This window comes from Pituophis catenifer, unplaced genomic scaffold (assembly GCF_029215685.1).
Source record: "Pituophis catenifer annectens isolate HBS135680 unplaced genomic scaffold, rPitCat1.0.hap2 SCAF_2, whole genome shotgun sequence".
In the NCBI taxonomy this organism is placed as follows: Eukaryota; Metazoa; Chordata; class Lepidosauria; order Squamata; family Colubridae; genus Pituophis; species Pituophis catenifer.
The window spans coordinates 239233561-239256573 of NW_027256882.1; the positions used below are offsets into that span (position 1 = coordinate 239233561).

Below are 23013 nucleotides of genomic sequence, written 5' to 3' on the forward strand. Positions count from 1 at the left end.
CCAAACCTCTTGCCAACTACTGAAGTATTTGAAGCAGTTCTACAGCGACTTGAAGTACCTTGCTGACACAATATTTATTTTGAAAAAAGATGTTACACTAATTATATTACACCAAGTCTTGTTGCTGAATGTGACTCAGATCACAAGCTCCTTCTTCTAAATTAAAATATGACTAATAACCAAATCATCAGTCCAGGAAGATATTACTTCAGTCCATAACTTATAGCAACAATTAGGACTGAAATGAAAACCAAGAAAGAACTCAATATGATTAGTGAGATTTATTAGGAAAAAAGAGGTGACAATAAAAAAAAAACCTACTACCATTGGTTTCAAATGTGAATCTTTTATATAGTCAATTCAAAGAAGCTTCTAGCTTTTTTTCCTATTGCACTTTCAGGACAGGCGTGAAGAAGCTTTACACTTCTGGGAATGTCTCGTGAACTGCAGAGAAGCTCTCTTCAGTCAACTCTTTGTACTGAGGGGAGGGCTCATACACTGAAAACAGTTTGCCCATGTGGACTCCTTTCGGACACAAATTTTGAATTTGTATCTCTCCTATCTTTGACCACCTTTAAATACTTTTCAGTCTGCCAGGACGAAACGAGCCAAGACATAACAACTAATGGTCAGAAATAAATTATATTCAAAGTGCTGGGAGAGACTTGGAAAATGACATTTTTCCCTAGTAGCACAGGAATCTTGCGATCATTTACAGAATAGGTTGTGGGCTGAGCTGGGATTCTCACTCCTCTCTCTCTTCTTACTAATATGTAGACTAGAGACTCTCCTATCTTTGAGAAACACTCTCACTTACTTCCTTAATTAGCAGCTGCTTGTTTCAGAGATACTCCCATTACAGCACATTCTCTTTCTCTGGCTTTTGGAGATCTGTAGGGGAAAAACCACAAAAATCCAAAATGGACTCCAATACTTTATCCATTCATCAACAAGCAACCAAGTGGTACAGGAAGCCAGGCAAAAATCCTTAAGAAATTATTTTGCACAGGAATTATTCTTGTATTTCTAAATACAAAAGTATTGGCCCAATTGTTACAAGCTATAATCAGAAGCCTGAAGGTCCCAGAAGGAGAAAAGGCAATGAGAAGAATAGAAACCAAATTCAGCAGCTTCTTAGTATATGGTTTCTCTAAAGTTTTTGAGTATCTTTCAATAAAATGTTTATAACTTGAAATCCAGTGCTGTGACCATAGTGAAATGGACAGGTTATCAATTTAAAAAATAGGTAAAATAAATATCTTTTCCAGGCCTTCTTAGTTCTGTTTGCTTCACTCTTAAATGGTCAAGGATTCCTAGATATACTGTCTTTTACCTTGACCTTAGAGAATGACTAGTCAGTCTTATTAAGCTCATCTGGAATTTTCTAATGCCCTCCTCTTCAGCTTGGTACCTATTGATAAAAATGTCCAATGTCACCTTCTTAGGCTTATCAAGCCAGTTCATCCCCTCTAAACCACCCGGTGTGTCTGATATGCATTTATTTTTTACTCTGGGTTCCAAATTTGAACAATTGCATTTTAGCTAAATAATGACATATATTATGTAAAAAGGGCTTATAAACTTTTAAGTCTTAAATAAAATCTGAGTACAACTCATATTTGTTCTGCAAGTCAAAACAATAATACAGATTGCTCAAAAGCTCTCCTAAGTTATATGGGTCAACCGTATAACTACCCTGTACATACTACCCTGTACATTGTTTACACAATAACTATTTTCTTCCTTATGAATGTGAGAGTCCATTTTTATGCTCAGCAACACTTTGTATTTCTATGGATTCTAAGTATTATTAATAGATTCATTTAATATGTAAGTAAGCGAAGAACTTTGGATTGCAGTATTGTCTGCTCCACCATTAGCAATAGAGGGACCCAAGTATCTACAATACTTGGTCTTGATACAACTGAACTGGAGAAGTTCCTCCCCATCCAAACCTGCACAGCCTCCAGGTACTGGCACTGAGCTTTGACAGCATCACTAGGCTGACTTGGGTGAAGAAATACAATTGGGTATCATCAGTATACTAATGACACCAAACCTCAATGTGGCAAATGATCTCACCTAGCTGTTTCATGTAGACGTTGAAAAGGAAAGTAGAAGCCTGTGGCATCTCATGCAAGACAGGTCTAGGGAGTGCTCACTCCCTCACAACCAATGATGGCTAAAACCAGTCATTAGCCAGGAGTAAGAAACAGAAACACCATAATATGTTGCTCACAATTAGTTCAGAAGGATATTGTGGTCGACAGTATCAAAAGTCACTGAGAAATCAAGGTGCACAAGGATGGACAAAACACTGTCCTGGTTCTGCCACAAGGCAAACAAGAAACACAATCAAAGCTATTTTAGCACTAAATCTCAGACTGAAATCCAACTTCCACACAGAGAAGGTTGGGGACTGATTGGTAGTTGTCATTGGGTCAAAGGATGGCATCTTGATAAAGGAGTGCATCACCACCTTTTTCAATAAAATTTATTGAAAAATTTATATGACTAGGATAGGATACAACCATTAGAACAGAATATAGAGCAATAAATGGCTGAAAACATGCATCTAGGTACAGTATACTCTATTTAATTTGTATGCAGAATGCATTAAAAGAAATGCTGTGCTACAACAAATAAAAAATAGAATTAAATTTAATTAATTAAAATTTAATTGGTTGGGAAAAACCATTAAAAATTAATTGGTTGGGTAAAATATCAACAGCCTCAGATATGCTGATAATACCATAGATAACCCTAGTAACTAGGAAGATTTAAAGAATTCTGTTAAGACAATAGAAATGTTGGCCTGAATCTCAATATTTTTTAAAAAAATATATATGTCCATAGCCAATGCCAGCCAATACAATATAGGCTCAAAAAGACAATTACCATAATCATTCACTAACAAGATTTCTCTTAACTGACTATAACAAAACTACACACACAAAAAGACATCACAGGGGGAATGGTTTTCTCAACTGCAACATGGCTGTGAAAATTGGACCATGAGACAGACTGAACAAAAGAAAACGGGCACCTTTGAATAGTGGTGCTGGAGAAGATTAATGAGACTATTTAGCACTGCAAAAGGAGCCAATATTTCAATACTAGATGAAGTAATATGAAATACGAAGATAAATGAAATCAGACTGCTTGCTGGAAATGCTAATCAGAAGAGTAAAGCTTAGATATTTTTGGGACAAAATATGAAGTCAACAGTTACTGGAGAAAATCTTGACTCAGGGAAAAATTAAAGATAAAAAAGAAGCTAATAGAAAAAAAGAAGTCTAATTGATGAGACATGTATATGCTCATAAAAATTAAAAGCAGCAATTACTGGAAGACAGTGGAATAATGTCCATTGGGTCATGATTATTCAGTCCACTGAATAATCAGATATGACTACATGAATTGAAACACAACAATAATTCCTTATACCAAAGTTCCTTGTGCTTCACCTATGGATATAGACAACTTCATTTTAACAGTTTTATTTTATTTGAGAAAATGGGAGACAATAAGTTGTTTTTTTCTATGTTCTATAAGCCCTTAAGAAAAACCTGAGAACAAGCTGAAAATTTCTGCAGTTGATCTATCCAAATCACCAGCTAACGTTCAGGATTTAAATTTCATATTTATAATTGCTTTTTGAAAAATCAAATGTTATAAAATGTATTTTGATCCAAATAAATTATCCATTGCAAGTTCTTCTTATAAATCCTACCTGAAAATGATTTTTGCTGTATTTTTTGTATGATTGCATAAACAATGGTAGGCTTTAAAAATCCCTCTGATATTGTACTCAATTTATGAATCAATACTTTACAAAGTCTGTTTTTAATTTAAGTTTTGGGCTTTTCTTTTCAAACAAATCTTATTATTAAATTCTAAAATAGAATTCTAAGAAGTAAATTTTGTTTGTTTTGGTTTGGTTCTGCAACTCAACAAGACAGACACAGACTTCAGAGGATAATTAGAACTGCAGAAAAAACAATTACTACCAACCTGCCTTCCACTGAGGACCTGTATACTGCACGAGTCAAAAAGAGGGCTGTGAAAATATTTACAGACCCCTCGCATCCTGGACATAAACTGTTTCAACTCCTACCCTCAAAACGATGCTATAGAGCACTATAGAACAACTAGATACAAGAACAGTTTTTTCCCGAATGCCATCATTCTGCTAAACAAATAATTCCCTCAACACTGTCAAACTAGTTACTAAGTCTGCATTGCTATTAATCTTCTCATCGTTCCTATCACCACTTATGACTGTATGACTGTAACCTTGTTGCTGGTATCCTTAAGATTTATATTGTCTGTTTCCCTATGTCTATCATTAAATGTTATGATTCTTGACGAATGTATCTTTTCTTTCTCTGAGAGTGTATGCACCAAGACAAATTCCTTGTGTGTCCAATCACACTTGGCCAATAAAGAATTCTATCCTATTCTATTCTATTCTATTCTATTCTATTCTATTCTATTCTATTCTATTCTATTCTATTCTATTCTATTAAAAATAAGATACTGTCAATATCCTCCAGTATAACTCCATATTTATACAAAGAAGCTAACAAAACAATACTGTAATAAATAGCAGAGTATAAAAGGAGAGAACTAGACAAGATATAGATTCCCATTCCTGTTCCTTTGTTTATCCCACAGCATAAATATTAAGGCCATATGATGAGAAAAGATACTCAAATCTCCCATCTTTGAGGCTTCATCGGTATATTTTTCTAATCACATTTTGATTTCCACTGTCTCAATCAAGTTCTGAAACAGGAAGTAAGCCCTGCTAATCGGGAAATAAATTGGAGGGAACTTGTCCCAAGTATGACGGCTCTTTCATTCAGAAACTTGCTGATTGGATAAGTGGTTGAACTAATTTGGGTTTTCAGCAGGATACTTCCTTCCTGTGGACAGCAGGACTACAGTATGAGGATTCTCTTGGACTCAGGATTCTGTTGTAAAAGTAAGTGGAGGCTATGGCCTTGGAAAAAATTTCTTTAATCGTAGTAGTCTTCTGATGTGACTGTTCCTCTGTTCTTTTTCATGTGAAATTTTATGTCCAAAAAACATTCTATCTGGTTTCCAGAAATCCAAAAATTAACCCCCCCCTTTTTTTTAAGAATCATTTCCCTTGTTTTCTAAGTCTCTGTCAGGGGCAAAGAATCATGATTGTACATTAAATTCCAATTAAGATTTATTGCTCAAGTCTATACACTAGAATCTAGTCATTTAACAGTCAACACTAAATTGGTGCTCCAGAACAGTCAAAGGAATTCAAGGGTGGGCTGGACTTGGAGCATTTGTGGACAGGTAACAATTCTATGCTGAATCCTCCCTTGACTCCATGCCCAGGCTCTGGCTCTTCTTCTCCTAGAGTCTCCGTTTCTATCATTTAATTATTTGCAATATTACCAAACCAGCTAGAATGTGAAATATTTTTTCTTTGCATTTATATATGGAATATATAAAACAAGCATTCTATTTAAAAATGCAGCAGCATATGAAAAGCAAAAATATCAAATCCTCTATGTCAAATTGGGTCTTTTTTTTTTTCTTAAAGCCACTGTATGTAACTGCAAATTTAGATATTTCTTATTTCATTTACTTACTTGTGACCCATTTCATGAGCAATAGTAAATGCAAGATTCAGACCGTTGTCCTCTGCAATTATACATTTTCGTTTTTCACTACACATGCCATTCAAATATGCTATTCCTAAAAGATACAAGAATCATAATTATTTACTATATTTGATATTATCTAAGTAAATTCATTTCCTGTTATTACTAAGGTTTGCATATGCTTACAAAAATACCTCACCTCAATAATATGGTATTATACTGATAAGTCTCTTTAATTTCTGTCAAAAATATAATAATTTTTATTTATTTTATTTTTATTTTATTTTGAATTTGTATACCGCCCTTCTCCCTGAGGACTCAGGGCGGTGAACAGCCAAATAAAAACATCAAATACAAATATTAAAATACAGTTAAATATATATATATAGATTTGGCCCCATTAATTAAAACGATAAACAAAACAAAACAATTAAAAACCCTTAAAAAGAATTAGGCCAGCCCGGCTTGTTGGAAAAAGAAAGTTTTAAGGGCACGGCGGAAGGCACTGAGGTCATGGATTCTCCTTATCTCTGGGGGCAATTGATTCCGCTTAATTAAAGTACAGATACAATATATCTGCTTTTTTAGGATGCATCTCTAAAAATATATATAATAATTTCAAGTGCAATGTTTAATTAAGAGGTTAATTATGCAAGGTTACAAGGAGTAATCCAAATCTGACAGAATCAGTACATTGCTGGAATATCTTCTTTGCTGCTACTGGCTTTTTTTCTTCTACATATGTACAAGAAATTTAGATACCATTTAAATCATTTATTGCATGTTTTGGCTAATGATTATGTACTTTCTAAAAGGTTTTGCTTCCCCTGCCTCATTTTTTTAAAATTCAGTGGTCATTTTCTAGTAATATCATAGGCATAGGGTAAACAAATGCAGATCCTCTGAAGAAATCAAGAAAAAAGAAAAAAGTACAAAAGGGTAGAAATAATAGTCTACTAGTCTACACTTAGTCTACTATTTAGTGTAACAGCAGTCTAACAAATACTGTCTTAACACCTCTTACACATATTCCATGCCAGATTTTTCCATATACAAAATAACATAATTACATGCTGCAATGTAAATTCAAACTGTAATATGACATTCTGGATGAAACAATAAGGATTTCATCTCAATGTTAATTTGAAATTAATATACCATCTTAGCAGAAAATTGATTTTTCTCAACCATAGCAGAAGTTTATCCAGAACACATTAATCTTTTAAAAAGGAATAGATTAGCTTAATAAACTATCAAACAGGACTTGAAATCAGGGGTGAAATCCAGCAGGTTCTGACAGGTTCTGGAGAACTGGTAGCAGAAATTTTGAGCAGTTTGGAGAACCAGTAGTGGAAATTTTGAGTAGTTTGGAGAACCAGCTAATACCACTTCTGGCTGGCCCCAGAGTGGGGTGAAGATGGAGATTTTGCAATATTCTTCCCCCAGGAGTCGAGAGGGAATGAAGATTTTGCAGTATCCTTCCCCTGCCACACCCACCAAGCTACACCACACCCACCAATACATGACCACAGAACCGGTAGTAAAAAAAATGGATTTCACCACTGCTTGAAATGCATGTTATTAATCAACACTTTAGTTATAAAATACATGGCTTCATAGGTTCCCAAGATGTAGTTTGGGAAAACCTTTTCAAACTGGCCATAATTTTTACATTATGATTAGCAAGAATTCACTGATAAAACCATACTTTCTATTACAAATACATTCTCTGAATTAATTTTGGCATTAACACAAACTGTAAAATTAAGACAACTGGTTAACTGAGTTTCTTATACATTTATTTCATTACAAGACAGTAGCAATGCAACAGAATGTAGAAATATTGTAAAAGGTAACTAGAAATTAATCTAAGAGCTGAGAGCAAAACTGTCAAACAGCCTGACGCATTCGTGCAACACTGCATTAACCTCAACCTTGGAGAAGTAACATAAACATATATAGATGGACTGGCAATGGGAAAAGAATTAAAATGACACAGTAGTGATAAATAAAATAGGGAGTAAATATAGAGAGGAAATTATAGGAGACTATGAGACACATATATATCCCCTTTGCCTTTACAAAGGAAGAAATGAGCATCATCAAACAATTAGCCCAATTTCTGAAAGAAAACAATGAACTGTTTCTGCTATTAACAGAACATTTCAGGTAATCCTCACTTGCCAACCATTCATTCAGTGTCTATTTGAAGCTACAAAGGCACTGAATGAATGCTAGTTACGATTGGTCCTCAAAGTTACGGTCATTGCAGCACCCTGTGATCACATGATCAAAATTTGGGTGCTTGGCAGCCAGCAGAGGAGACAGGGCAGGAGAAACATGAAGTCCTTGACTAATGACTGTGGTGTCCTCGCCTAAGGCTTGCAACTGGGACTAGAGGAACTGTTTTGCTAGGTGGTGCAGTCACATGACAATTTATCTAATGAACCAGGGGTGAAATCCAGCAGGTTCTAACAGGTTCTGGAGAACCGGTAACAGAAATTTTGAGCAGTTCGGAGAACCGGTAGCAGAAATTTTGAGTAGTTCGGAGAACCAGCAAATACCACCTCTGGCTGGCCCCAGAGTGGGGTGGGAATGGAGATTTTGCAATATCCTTCCCCCAGGAGGGGTGGGACTGGAGATTTTGCAATATCCTTCCCCTGCTACACCCACTAAGCCACGCCCACAGAACCGGTAGGGGAAAATTTTGGATTTCACCCCTGTAATGAATGCTTTCTTAGCAATGGAATTCCAGTCCCAATTAGAGTTGTTAAGTGAGGACTAACTGTAACAAAAGAGATATTAAAGGTTTGGATTGGCTATTTTTTATCTCTTTGGATAACAGTGGATAAGTAGGAAACATATCACATATCATTTCAGGTAAGCAATACAGTGGCCGAACAGATAGGAATATTATCTCTCCATGTGGTCCAAATGTTTTAGTATATCTATCAGCACTTACTGAAGTCTCTCCTAGAAATCTTCTCTTGTCTCAACCAGGATTAAATGATACATTGACAAAAAGAACATTTGATACATTGACATTTGGTTTACATTTGTGCTTCAAATTTTGCTACTCAACAGATGTCTTGTCTTTTAATGCTGACATTCCATTGAATGTAGATATATACAGAAATTTACTGAGCATGGTTTTTAGTGAAAAATCATATAAATTGTATAAGAAAAGCCACAAGCTATAAATAATAAAAAGGAATTTTATTTTAGGTTTTCCTATCTTGCTAAAGGATTTATTTCAAATATATAAAAAGCTGGCTTTTTATGTATTGAAATTCAAGGCAGCTTGCCCATTGATTATCAAGTTATACATGAAATCTGCTACAAAAGAAGAAGAAAGAGGAGGAGGGAGGGCAGGAGGATAAATGAAAAAGAGAAGGAACTATAAAAGCAATCTTTAAAGTACACCTATCTCCAATTACTATCTGGCAGGTTTAGCTCAGCAAAGCAGGTCAATTCTAGGAGCACCCCACCTTCACCTAGAATAAATTGAGTATTTTTCATTCAGAAGGAAATGTAACACTGTTTGGAACAGGCAAATATGCATTTCTCTGGACAAACATATTTCTATTGTTACTTGACCCATATCTAGAAAATCCTCTTCCCTTCTCCCCTCTTTGTGTGTGTGCTTGTGCAACATCCAGTATACATTGGCTTCAAATCCTTGGTTCAAAGTAGAATGAATCATTGGATATCAACAGCCTTCAGATGGTGATGCATTCCAGGGCAGGCATGCCACAGTAGCTTTATAATAAGCTTAAATCATTGGCAGAGAGGGGCCAAAACTAAATCCTACTTTACAAAATATTGTGTCAAAAGATCAATAATCCCTACCACTTCTTCCATATAAATTAAAGTGACGTGTACAAAACCTAAAAGTAGAACTTTAAAGAAAGTAAAATGCTTTCAATAATCTCCAGTGAATTATGGATTAAAAAGACAGGCAGTAACTTGCTAAGGTATTTCTCTTGTTTGTAATATCTACAAATATCAAAAACTGCCTGATAAAGGGTTTTTTTCAGACAGTTTCTTCCCTCAAAATAAGTATTCTTCATTTTAATGATTGAGTATCCTTTCTGTTATATCTCTAGTCTCAGAGCAGCTACTAAGAAGGTTATTTCTCATGTTGGGTGTTAAACATGCCTAAAATGGTGGTAACACCAAAAAAATGTTTCTAAAGGAAACCCGAAGATTCTAAAAAGAACGCCATCTTTCAAACAGTCTTGTCTCAGATCTTATTTTTTTATTTTTTTTTTATTTTATTTCCAATTTATATACCGCCCTTCTCCCTGAGGACTCAGGGCGGTGTACAGCCAGAATTAAGAACATGAAATACAAATATTAAAAAACAATTAATATATATATAAATTTGGCCCCAAAATTAAAAATCACAAACCAATTAAAACATTTAAAAATTTCTTCTTAAGCCAGCCCGGCTTGCTGGAAAAAGTGGGTTTTAAGGGCACGGCGGAAGGCACTGAGGTCTTGGATTCTCCTTATCTCTGGGGGCAACTGATTCCAGAGGGTAGGTGCCCCCACGGAGAAGGCCCTCCCCCTGGGGGTCACCAGCCTACATTGTTTGGCTGATGGCACCGTGAGGAGGCCCTCTCTGTGGGAGTGCACAGGTCAATGGGAGGTCGTCTGTTAGATCTGTTAGGACTTTATACACAGTAAATGCAACTGGATCCGGTTCACCAGCTGGTAATCTTCATAAACTGATCAGATTTGGCAACCCTTGAATTACTCTTGAAAAGTTTCCAGAAGTTGCAGTACGTACAAATATTGTAGGTAGGCTGCTAATTGGCACAAGATTCAGGAATTTGTGATTTGTACTTAATTAAAGCATTAGTAATTGTTTCCTGTGTACAATTTAAAGCATTTATAATAAACTTTAAAGCCCCAAACGGCCTTAAGGCTTGACTTCTTAAACAATTACATTTCCCACCATAAAACAGACTAGGAAGTGAGGCTTTTTTGAAGATGTGGCTGCTATCAAAGAGTCATCATTTTCACTAGCAATAAAATACAACTTGCTTTTGGATCTCTACTTTCATAGATTTTAGAAAACTATAAAAACACATCTATTTTGCCAAATGTTTAGCAATTAATTAGCATTTGTATTAATTTCAGTACTTCTTAGATTCAGTTTTTTGTTTTCCAAAGTTTATTAGATGCCTTGAATATTTGATAGGGTAGAAAGGTAAGTCACAAGTGAAATAAGTAGAAAATAAATAAAACAACAAGAATTTGGACTGTGTGAAAATGTTACAAGCTATCAAATGTTCCCTGTTGAAGCTGTGAGGTGGTACAGATTTTGTTTTCAAAGGGTACTTCAGCGTATATAGGACTATACTACCTGTTTATGTCAAGCTAAAGCAGCCACGTCTTTTTTTGGCAACTGCATGAAATATAATTGCTTTAAGGTGTTACATATACTGTAGAATAGATGTTACACTTGCTTTCCCATGCATTCCAAAACTTATTTTGGACACTGTATCAGAATTGCTGCACAACCCTACTTGCTATATACTGCTTGAAGTTACCAGTCTAGTTTTGGTATTTTGGACCAGCTAAAGTTTTTCAAAGGCAATACGTGAAGAGCTAATAGGATGTGCAACACTCTCCAGGAAGAGTGCTCTCTGGTGTCTGGCAGCGATTTGCCTTTTAACGGGGGGGGGGGGACACTCAGGGTTCTCCTCCTCCTGGGTACACAAAGTAGGAGAGCAGAAGGGGGAGCTTAGCAAAGTGACCTATTTCTCCTCTTGACCATCAGTCGAAGAGTCACTTTCTTTGCTTCCTCTTCTTTTTTTCAGACAGCAATCCCAGTAAAGGGAGACATGAACTACTTTTCCTCCTCCTTTCCATGCTCTGCAAATCCATGGCAAGAGAAGCAAGGAGAGAGAATGGGGATAGAACATTTGCCATTCCTTTTCTTTCTGTTTGACTCCCTCTTTCTTGGCAAGAGAAATAGGGAGAGACATTGTGGGACCAGGTCTCTTCTCTATTCCAGATAACATCTCTCTTAATGGTATTTGCTGGTCTGTGGCCATAATAAAGATTGATTGATTGATTCTTAATGTCAGGCTCCACTTGCAGAGAGGGGATTATTTCATGGGGTTGAAGAATTGAAAGCAGAATACCCATGGTTCTTGGCATTTATTGGCACCAAAGGAGGCATTCCCCACCCTACTTCTCTCCCCTCTATACTTCTTATGAGCAGAGAGCCTCTATTTTTCCTTATTGGGAAGACAAATTAAGAATTGGAAATGTAACCAGCAGGTTTTTTTTTTTTACTGGAATACTTTTCGATACAGCATTTTAATGTCTAGTATTGTCTAAGAACATTTCAGAGCTGCTGAGCAAAAGAGCTCTCAAAAAGAAAAGAATGGAGCATCTACTACGGTGACCAGAATTATAATAAATTATGTACAGATAAAAAAAATTGAGATTCTTAAATGTTACACAAAACAATAGGGCAAAAAAACTAGAACTATAAATAGTCTTTGACTCATAACCACTTCTCTAAAAATTGTTCGTTACAATGGCACTGGAAAAAGTGACTTATGACCAATCCTTGTGCTTAAGACCACTGCAACAGTCCCACGATCACATAATCAAAATTTGGGTACTTGGCAACCAACATTTACAACTGTTGTAGTGTCCCAGGATCACATGATCTCTATTTGTGTCTTTCCCAGCAGGCTTCTAACAAGCAAAGTCAATGGGGAAAGCTGGATTAGTTTAACAACTATGTGATTCAGGGAACTGCAATGAATGCAGTTAACAACCATAACCAAAAAAAAAAAAAGGTTGTAAAACTGGATGCAATTCACTTAACTGCCTTGTTTTGCAATGGAAATTCTAGTATCAATTGTGGTCATAAGTCGAGGACTACCTGTATTTTGATTGTGGATTTCTCATTTTTGACAAATTGCAGTGATGAAAAACATTCTTTTCAGACAGATATCACCACACAATTGTCTCATTTAATTTTATTTTACCATTCATTTTCTACACGCCATTAAAATTATATAGTTATCTAGAATTCTTTTTGGTAGATGAGTTTCCCTTGGAAAGCTGCACTGTCTTTGGAAAAAAGTGTTCCAAAGACAGCACCACTTTACAAAGACAGCAGAGCTTTTCAAGTGCTGTCTTCAAAAAGAAGGAAAAAACAGGAAAGTAGGAAACATTTGCTGGAGAAGCTGGGTCCAAAAGAGACAAATCTGGTGCAGGAAACTGCGAGAGAAAGCAGCTGGGGTCTATGACATTTTGCCATGGCCAACTTGCTATGGTCAAGTACCATCAAGCATTTGTTCACTCCTCAGCCTGCCCTAGTAAGCATCAGCAAGCAATCATTCACCCAGCTGCTTGGAATGGCCCACTTGCCACGGGACAATAGTTACCCTAATATCAAAGAAATGGTGGAATAGAATAATTAAAGAAAGGATGCCAAAGGAGGGACTGAATGAAATGTGAATGACAAAATAAAAATATTTTTTTATTTACTTTGAATAATTAAATTGAATTTTTAAATTGTCTTTCGGCAAGTTGTCCAGCAGCGAGTTGGCCATGGCAAGTTGTTCCGTAGCAAGTTGGCTTGGCAAGTTGGCTGTGTTAAGTTGGCCGTGGCAAGTTGGCTATGGTGAGTTGACTGCAGCGGGCTGGCTGTGGCAAGTTGGCCCATTCCAAGCAGCTGGGTGAATGAATGCTTGCTGATGCTTACTAGGGCAGGCTAAGAAGTGAACAAATGCTTGATGGTACTTGCTAAACCAAGCTTGGGATCACATAGGACTGTGGAGAGAAGGCAGCTGAGCAAATGAGTGGTTGCTAGCACAACTGAGACTTAAGTGACTGTAGGGCACTACCATGGATTGCACTAATAGAGGTTAAACCAATTTTGTTGTATACATGATGCACAATGACAATAAAGGCTGTGGTTGTTGTTGTGGTTGTTTTTGTTGTTATTGCCATAACAACAACAAAGTAAGTCTATTTTTTTTCCAGCCTCATTGTAACTTCAAAAGATCACTAAACAAATTGACGTAAGTTGAGCACTATCCATACTATACATTTTTTTTCTTAATTCCGCCATTGCAAAGACTGATAATCTTCTATGCCTGTAATAGTTGAGATAATGTAAAAATGCCCTTGCCCTTTTAAAGAAATTTACTACTTTAGAATCTAGATGCAATGAAATGTGTTTTATTCATTTTATTTCTTATTAAACAGTGTTGTACTTGAGCATGAAACTTGTATAAAACATTAGCAACTGAATTCAAATCAATTTTTTTTTTTTTGCAAACTGGTTTTAAGTCTTGTATTTCGCTATTAATTCCATGTATTAGGAAACAAAAACTAGATTCAAGAGAACAGCTGCTCCTGTTTAACCATCACAGCATTAGGTAAGAGAAAGATTTTCGTGTGTGTGTGTGTGTGTGTGTGTGTGAGAGAGAGAGAGAGAGAGAGAGAGGGAGGGAGGGAGGGAGGGAGAGAGAGAGAGAGAGAGGGAGAGATAGAGAGAGAGAATGTTCGTTCTTTCCTTTTTCCTGTGGTTTCTTATTAACACAGCTGGAATGGTTCCAAGATAAAATCCACAGAGAGAGTACAATTGATCTCTTGTAATAGTTAAACCTTTACCAGTCAATCTTAGGGATTGCTTAAAAACTTACCTAAAAACTGAAAATTGATACACTTTGCTTATGAAGCATTACTGCTTGAAAGCAGAAGGAACATTGTAATTTTATAACAATTAAGTTTAAAGAACCTATGGTTTCTACATGCTAGAACATGAAAACAGAGCTAAGTCAGATCTCATACAAAGTTATTCAAAAGTAAATTCCAATAAATTCAACTAAAATCAAATAAGTACACACAAATTGCTAATTCCGTGTTAAATCATATTTTCAAAAATAAGCACAATTGATAGTTGTATCCAATTTTTTAAAAAGCACAAATATGCAGAACAATAAAATACACACGTTTATTAATCCATAACTGTTTTTCCTTTTATATATTCTTTGTATTGTGATCAATATATGTCAGGCACGTACAACCCAGACCCACATGTGTAAAGTTCAAACTAGCTACTTTGTAGTTCTATACCTATTTCATAGGAATCCCTTCAGACTGGTAGCTTTCACTTGGGAAAGACTAGATAAGACTCAAAGGCTTTTTTTTTGGGGGGGGGTACCCAATCTAAATATTTTGCCATAACATTTTGCTTTAAAACATTTTGGTCTGATCTAGGACAGACTTTGCTCTTAATATTTACTGATGTTATAAGGTGAAGTGGTCGCTAAATGAATAGATGTATTAATCAATAAAGAATGGAAGCATAGGTAGCCCTCAGGTTACGATGGAAATAGGGACCAGGATTGCTGTCACTAAGTGATGTGATAATAAAGCACATCATGGGATAGCATTGCTTAGCGATCCCAATCCCAGCAGTCCTGGTTGCTGATGTAATCCCATGTCTGGTGCAAGCAACCAGATCCACATGTATAGAATTCACGCTAACTACTTTATTATATTTTGCCTATTATACAGGAATCTCCCCAGACTCCTTGCCATCTCTTGGGAACAGATAGATAAGGTTCAGTGGAGTTTAGGAGTGGTCAGCCCTGGATATCTTGCATCTGCGCAATGATTCAAGGCTAATCCCCTGCTTGAGACCTCCTCCCTCTCTGGCTGAGTGTTTCCTGACAATGGATCATTAAGTAGAAAAAGGCGAGAGTCTCAGGTAAGGAGCGCAGGGGTGCCATAGGGGGTGGAAAATGCTGGGGGAAGTATTTTCAGCAGTGGAATCCTTCTCTGAGCTTGGTTGTTTGCTTTCAGTTGTTTCATTATCTAGTTGGTAACATAATCAATATGAATAAGGTGAGGTTTGCTTCTTGTTTATATACAGTAGATTGTCCTGCCAATTTTGGTGGGGATGTAGTTTTCTGTTTGATAGTCCCTTGATTAGGGAATTGTTTTCTGTTTGTTTGCCTAGTGTTAATCCCTGCTTATCTGGGTATTGGTTCTTGGAGAGGATGTTTCCTTCTTGTTTTTTTATTGTCTCTTCTGAATGTTGTGTAAATATGGTTTATCTTTATATTTCTATTGATTTTAAACATATTTTTCAACAACCAAACTGGCTTCCAACACTTTAGAGTAGAAGAAACCAAAATTAAGAGCTATTATATAAAATTTAGTCTAAATTATTTGTAATATTTTCCTGAAATATCTTGTCCTCATATGCAACGCATAAAGCAACAAAATAACAGTAAAGAGGATAATGGGAAGACAGACAGAAATATAAATCACTAAACCGTGGTGGCGCAGTGGTTAGAATGCAGTACTGCTATTTTTTCTAACTGCTGGTTGCCTGCAATTGGGCAGTTGAAATCTCACCAGGTTCAAGGTTGACTCAGTCTTCCATCCTTCCAAGGTGGGTAAAATGAGGACCCAGATTATTGGGGGCAAGATGCTGACCCTGTAAACCACTCAGAGAGGGCTGTAAAGCACTGTGAAGCGGTATATAAATCTAAGTGCTATTGCTATAAAGGACTTGAGAAAAGTCTGTGGATGGAGAGAAAGAAAATTTGAAAACAGGACTTTCATAAAGGATTTTCGTAAATCTTATACATGTATTATTGTAGAAAGAACCGACAGCTTCAGTGGCAAGATCACATGAAAGAAAAATCTTTTTTATCCCCAAATTGTTATTTAATACAGATTAACAGAGTTGGAAGGGACCTTGCAGGTCATTGAGTCCAACCCCCTGCCCAAGCAGGAAACTCTACATCTGCCTCTACCTAGATCGAACTCACAAGCTCCTGATTGTGAGGCAACAAATGATTCCTGTAATCAGGAGAAACATCCAATAATTGATTTATCTCATTTACTATTAAGATAACAATCAGAATTTTGCACTTTTGAGAGTTCACCAATAGATGGAATGAAAACTGCCAAATTTACAAGCTAGATTCAAAAGATACACAGATATCTGAGATCATATTGCTAAAATTTAAAAGATAATAGAAAAGGTAAGTCCCCAAGATGTTTGTTTTTGCTTTATTAGTATCTTAAAGCTTTTGACTGCTTTCCATTACAACATATTGCAGATAGCCTTTGAAACATAAATTCGGGCTCACACATAAAGTTTAAATACTTAATGCTAAGGCAAGAATCAATGGAAAAGATCCTGATGCATGAAAAAAAAAAGGTGACTAAATACTATCACTGATGTCCACAAACATGAGCTTATAACAACACAAAGATACAGTTACTGATAGACAGAAATGAAGTCCACTGGGGCAATTAAAAAAACCGGCCATATCTAAGAAATTAGTTCCAAAAAGTGAGATCTTTTGTATGAATCAAAAGAATAGTCTTAAGAAGAAATGAAGTAGAAATGAAATTTTATTTATTTATTTTTGAAATTTATATGCCGACCATCTCATCACTAACATTATGGACCAGTTAAAGGAAAAGAAATAAAAACAAATAGACAAGATGTAGAAAATGCTAGGTAAAAAGAATGAAGAAAAAAACTGATATTTACTGGACATGAAAATTACTGGTCAGAACACTCTAGTGAAAAGAAACTGATACTTGATAGAGTGAAGAAGAATACTAAAGTATGAAGTTATACAACCTCTAAAACAGGCCTGTCAAACTGGCTGGCTGTGGGCTGGATACGTGATGTGTATGCCATGCCCACCGCAGCTCAGCAAAGGCAAAAAATATCACAATACATCATGATCCGTCCCATGATGTGATCAAGTATGACACCCGTGCTCTAGAAGCTTTGGGCTATGATTTTCATAATCCATTATTATTGCGAAGGCTGACTTGAGCTTTGAGAAGTTGAATTTAAGATATCAGTGCAAAAAGAAAAAGACAACACATTTTAGAAATAATTCAAATAGAAATTGGCATTTTTACAATCTGAACATATATTTTTATTAATCAGTTTAAGTAATAAATACCTACCATATTTAAAACACAAACAATCATTCTTTAGGATTGTGCTTTCATGCAGAAAACTGATAAGCAGCACTAATAAATCCTAATGTATTTGAATGGTACATTTATAAGGCTTCAACTTTCATTTTTCAATTTTCACCCAAATGCATTTGAAAAAAGTTAAGCCATATTTGAAATAGCAAATGTGATATACATTATGCTCATATGTTTCTGAGTTGTTGTTTTTTTCTGTTTTTAATAAACACAAATGTTTCTCAGATACACATACTTCAAAGCATGAGTTGGGGAAAATTAAGTTTGACTTGTAGTTCTTTTTCTGAAAAAAACTAATATTCATTTTCTTTCCTTATACCAAATGTTTTCCATTAGGGAAAAAAGAAGGTAGAATTAAATTGTTTTACATATCTGTTGCTTAAAAAGTATAAATACTATATATTATATACTTAAATTTTGCTGTCCTGTGGGTTGTTTTTTTAAAAAAATCCAGTGTTTAATTTGCCTCTTAGAACACTCCTATTTTATTTTATACTTGGAAATAACTCTCACTGTGTAATGAAGTTTATTCCTACATAATACTTATATGATTTGAACCTTAAATACAGTATTTATAGAGGACGTGATACAAATATTTCACTTGTTGGTTTCTACTTCAGAAATTCTCTGATTTTCTCAATTCAGTGTAACTTTATCGTTCATCACCTATGTTACAAGAATCTCATCAGATTGCTTGCCTTCCCCTGGGAATGACTAGATAAGGCTTCATGGATTTCAAAGGAAGTCATGTTTATGCTTTTTACAGCTATGCAATGACCCCAAGCTAGGCCTTTGCTTGACTCCCTCTTCCAGCCTAACTGGCAATTCTCCAACATACAGGTACTTTATCATAAGAAAAAGAAAGCACTCTAACATAACTTGGAGAAGTTTATTTCAATTTATTTAATTACATCTTTAACAAGTTAAATTCATATGCTGCCATGTTCTTTTTAAAACGCTGTAGAACACTTACAGTATTATGCATATTTATCAAGTAAGAAAAGCGGTCATAAATATTAATGAATGTAATACACACCATGATTATTAATATTTTAAGTGTTTATTAGTGGAATGCAAACATTCCCTTCAAAAATGACTCTGGTCAAAAGGTCAAAAAGAAAACAAAAAATCCTCTACAATGTCAGAAATTTGCTGAACATTTATTGAATAAACCCCAATATATATGATCACATTGATAGACTAGATTATTTACTTGGGCAACCTAGTGAGGTAAAAGAACAATAGATTTCACTGTCTGTCAGAAATCAATTTCAAAACTCTCCTCAAAAAACTATTTGCTGGGAGAAGCAAAAACAATTCTACTTCCAGAGCAGTAAGGTTCACAATGGCAGCTATACCCATTTTCAAATATAGGGAATATATATATAGTCTTCTGAACCTGTAAATTCATAAAATATATGTGTTTTATCATGATCTTTCCCATAAGAAGACATCATTGTTTCAATGACTATATCTAGTGCTTGCTGACCACTATCAACAATCCTGCTGGAAAGTCAAACATTTCATATATCTTTTTCATTACACAAGAAACTGAAACAGTTTCTGTTTTTAAACATGTCATTAAACTACACATATTCAAAGTCATATTCTCCATTTCTTTACCTCACTATATGTCCAAGTCTTAAAATGACACTTTTGAAGAGCTATTTTTTAATTTCACTTACCTACTGTATCACAAGGCTCATCTTTATGCACACAGAAATCCTTCCTAAAATGGGGATGAAAAAAAGGCAAACTCTTAACATTCTTCACCAATAGTGTTAAAGGATTGCAATCCTACAATACATACATATGCACGCTATGTAAATATAAGCATTTCTGTTTTTATATTAAAAGGTTCTTTTGTAATAATAAAAGAAAATAGTAATTCAGCGGATAAACTTCCTTTGAATTTTACAGTAGTAAAATTTGCAGTCTAAGATTAAGAGTATACTACTCTTAATCTTAGACTACAGTAAACATTGTCTGGGAAAACCTGTCTTTTAGGCTTTGTAACCAAATAATACACTTCTAATTACTGTAGGTTCAAACTTCATTGAGCATTTCATGTGGCACTTTCTCCATTCTTGTGGATGCACAGATTTCAGTTTTGCTATGTGCTGTTGCTATTTCCTTGTGAATCTCTTTTGAAGCCCTTCTGGTCGACAAGCCCAGCACCTAAGCCACCAAGTCCCTCTTAATAATGAGGAAAAGGGGAGGACAATGTCTTGCTTCCATTATTAAATTACTCTGTATATCATGGAGGCTACACTGGGGCAGCATGAGGGTTGTTCAAAATAGCAATAGCAATAAGACTTAAATATTGCTTCATAGTGCTTTTACAGCCCTCTCTAAGCTGTTTACAGAGTCAGCACATTACCCCCAACAATCTGGGTCTTCGTTCTACCCACCTCAGAAGGATGAAAGCCTGAGTCAACCTTGAGCCGGTGAGATTTGAACTGCCGAACTGAAGCTAGCAGTCAGCTGAAGTAGCCTGCAATACTGCACTCTAACCACTGCACCACCTCGGCTCTTATTAAAATATTGGATAGTAGATGGGACCCTTAAGCTGAGATCTCTTTCACCTCAAAAGATGCTCTGAAGTGACATACATTGTTTTAAATTTGTAACTTCTGAGACAGTCCTTTCCTGATCCTTTCTGATCCTGTGAGTCTAATACCAAAAGAGACCAAAAAAATTTCACTTCTACTTGGACATTATTGTACTCCCTCTGTAAATTAAATAACTAACATGTGAAATAGTTTCATATATGAAATCTGGAAGCATTGATACAATACTGTTCATATATGTTATACTATCAAAGAAGCTGGTCTCTTTTGCAAGTGGTTTATCAAGGTCACCAAAGATTTAACAGACCTTTATTCAAGACGAATATAGTAAAGCTTTTAAGAGATTTATGATAGGTTTCTAAAGCTTAACTAATGATAGAAAAGTATTTCAGGCAAGAATGGGCAACTACACTGTGTCATTACCATAAATTATACCTTGTTCATAAAGATTTAAACCTATTAAATACAGCACTTCAAGAGGTCCTTCAGGGCAATTCAAAAATTGAATATTCAGCTCCTAAAGATAAAACCTATAATTACAGTATATATGAATCTCTTCAAAGAAAAAAGAAAAAAGGCAGTCAGATACATAAAAATATATAAAAGGAGAATGGGAGTATATATAACGTATAACAAGAAAATGCAGTGTAAGAAAATTGCAAAAGAAAACTTTTCAATGAATTTCAATTGAACTGAACACAGCTAGTTATTAAGGTTTAATTCTATTTGAATAACAATATTTTTAAATATTTATTTACTCATTTATTTGTTGTATTTATAGCCTGCTCCAATTAACAAGGATTCTGGGCAGGCCGTAAGTCATTAAGTAACTTAAATTTACAATTTAAGATAAAATTTAAAACAATAATTATACTTTAAAGTAATACTTTTAAATCTATCTCTGTTATTGTTAGTCTTAAACATTCTGTCGAGCATCAAGCTCGACACAGAGCCTTACATGGAGAGGGTTGACAAGCAAGCATCCAGAAAGACCTCATGCAGCAGAACATGGTGAAGGGGGGTGATGCGATTAAGACAACACAAAGGTGGTGACGGGTGACGAAGTATGGAAAAGGGGGAATCTGGACGACAGGCATTCTGTCAGCCTCTGCCTTTACTGCTGTGGCTGCCATAGTAATGGGAGGGGGGAAAGCTAGGTAGCATGGGGGGGGAAGCGTGCTGGAGGAATCTGGAGAAATCGAAAGCAATAGTTAAGCCACCGGACTGTATCTTTGAAGCTGCTGTCGGGCCAACAGTCGTGGCATTCCTGATTGATGACGCTGCCAGACGTGTGCTTCCACCTGACCCCTGGGAGACCTTTGGATTGGATGATTTACGGTGGACAGTGGGAGGGGATGCTTTCTATATGCAATTTTTGCACCTATTGCCTTAGATTCTGCTTTCCTTGGTTGCGTTCACTTCATTTTCTAGTAAAAGTACCTTTCTCTATAAACAATGGAGTTGGAGTCATTCTTTCCTGGACTTTGAAGGAAGCATACCTGACACATTCGGACGACAAGCGGTCGGAGGAGCGAAGCCGATGACATCATACACCCGCGCCCGCAGCTTCACGGGAGGAGGGAGTGAGCGACTGATTCGAATGCACTACAGCTGCAACAGATCCCGAGGCCAATAAAGCCATCATATAGCCAACTCCGAATTTGAGCTATATTCACAGCCCCAGCGTTTCCTGTAAGCTACCGCTTATCTGTGATTAAACCAAGTTGTGTTTGCCGTTGCCCTTGTGTGTGTGGTGCATGACTTGGCTTCGGGACAGGTGGTTCCAGAGACACTGAGACATTCCACTGTCATCTGTCCTACTAACTTAAAATCAGGCCAGGTATAATGCTTTATTGAAAATTTTAAAAGCTTGAATGTGTAAATACATTTCAACTAGTAAAAGCCTACGGTCTATGAGACCTAGAGACTATTAAATTATATATCAATGACTCAGACTGAACTTATGATTATCCAGGCATCATACATATTTTTATTATTGTTTGTCACACAGTCATCCAGATGTTCAGATTGAATTTGGCATTTTTGTCTGCCTATCGTATCTTTTCCAAGGACTTGAGATAGGCAGATGTTGTTTGAGGGTATTAAAGATATTGTTTTAGGATGAGAGTTGCCTTTTCCAATTGACTGATAGTGATTTTGTCAATGCTGTTAGTGTTCAAATGATGCTCCAGGTGGTTTGGGATTGCACCTAAGGCACCTATTACTATTGGTGCTATCTTTGTTTTCTTCTGCCACAATCAATCTACATCTATAGGTCTTTATATTTTGTGATTTTCTCCAATTCTTTCCCTTCTATTCTGCTGTATCAGGTACTACCCTGTCCACTATACAGATTTTTTTGGTATGTCTTGTTATATCTCGGGTGTTATGTGGCAAGTGCTTATGACTAAGAGATGGTTCTGATAATCGAATGTGTGCAAGAATAGCTACTTGTGGATTTAGCTCTGATCTGACCTCAAGAATTAGAAGTATCCAATTAAACCAACCATCACTTATATATACAAGATATGGATTCCCTTGAGATGAAGGAAAATCACTACAACAGTGGTCTTGGTGCAGGCAAATGGTATAGAGGAGAGACTGAAAATAAAAGCTCTTTATTGCAAGATATGACCAAGTAGTGATCAGTTCACAGACTGAGGTTTTAAGAAGCAGTTTTAAACACAGTTACTTGTAAATCTTTTCTTTATCAGTAAAATAACTGCCTTTCTGCTGGTTAAAAAAAAAAAACTATTGCAAAGAAACAAAGTATGTCCTAT

At 35.8% G+C, this 23013-nt stretch overlaps 1 protein-coding gene across 1 annotated transcript in view; it reads right to left on the reverse strand.

The window, feature by feature from the left end:
- ADAMTS19 (ADAM metallopeptidase with thrombospondin type 1 motif 19) overlaps positions 1 to 23013 on the reverse strand; it is a 94247-nt gene that overhangs the window by 45652 nt on the left and 25582 nt on the right. The window contains exons 7-8 of the mRNA XM_070935679.1: positions 19349 to 19392; positions 5634 to 5739 (exon numbers count right to left, since the gene is read on the reverse strand). Of these exons, the coding sequence (XP_070791780.1) occupies positions 5634 to 5739; positions 19349 to 19392 (150 nt within the window). The remainder of the gene's footprint in view (positions 1 to 5633; positions 5740 to 19348; positions 19393 to 23013) is intronic.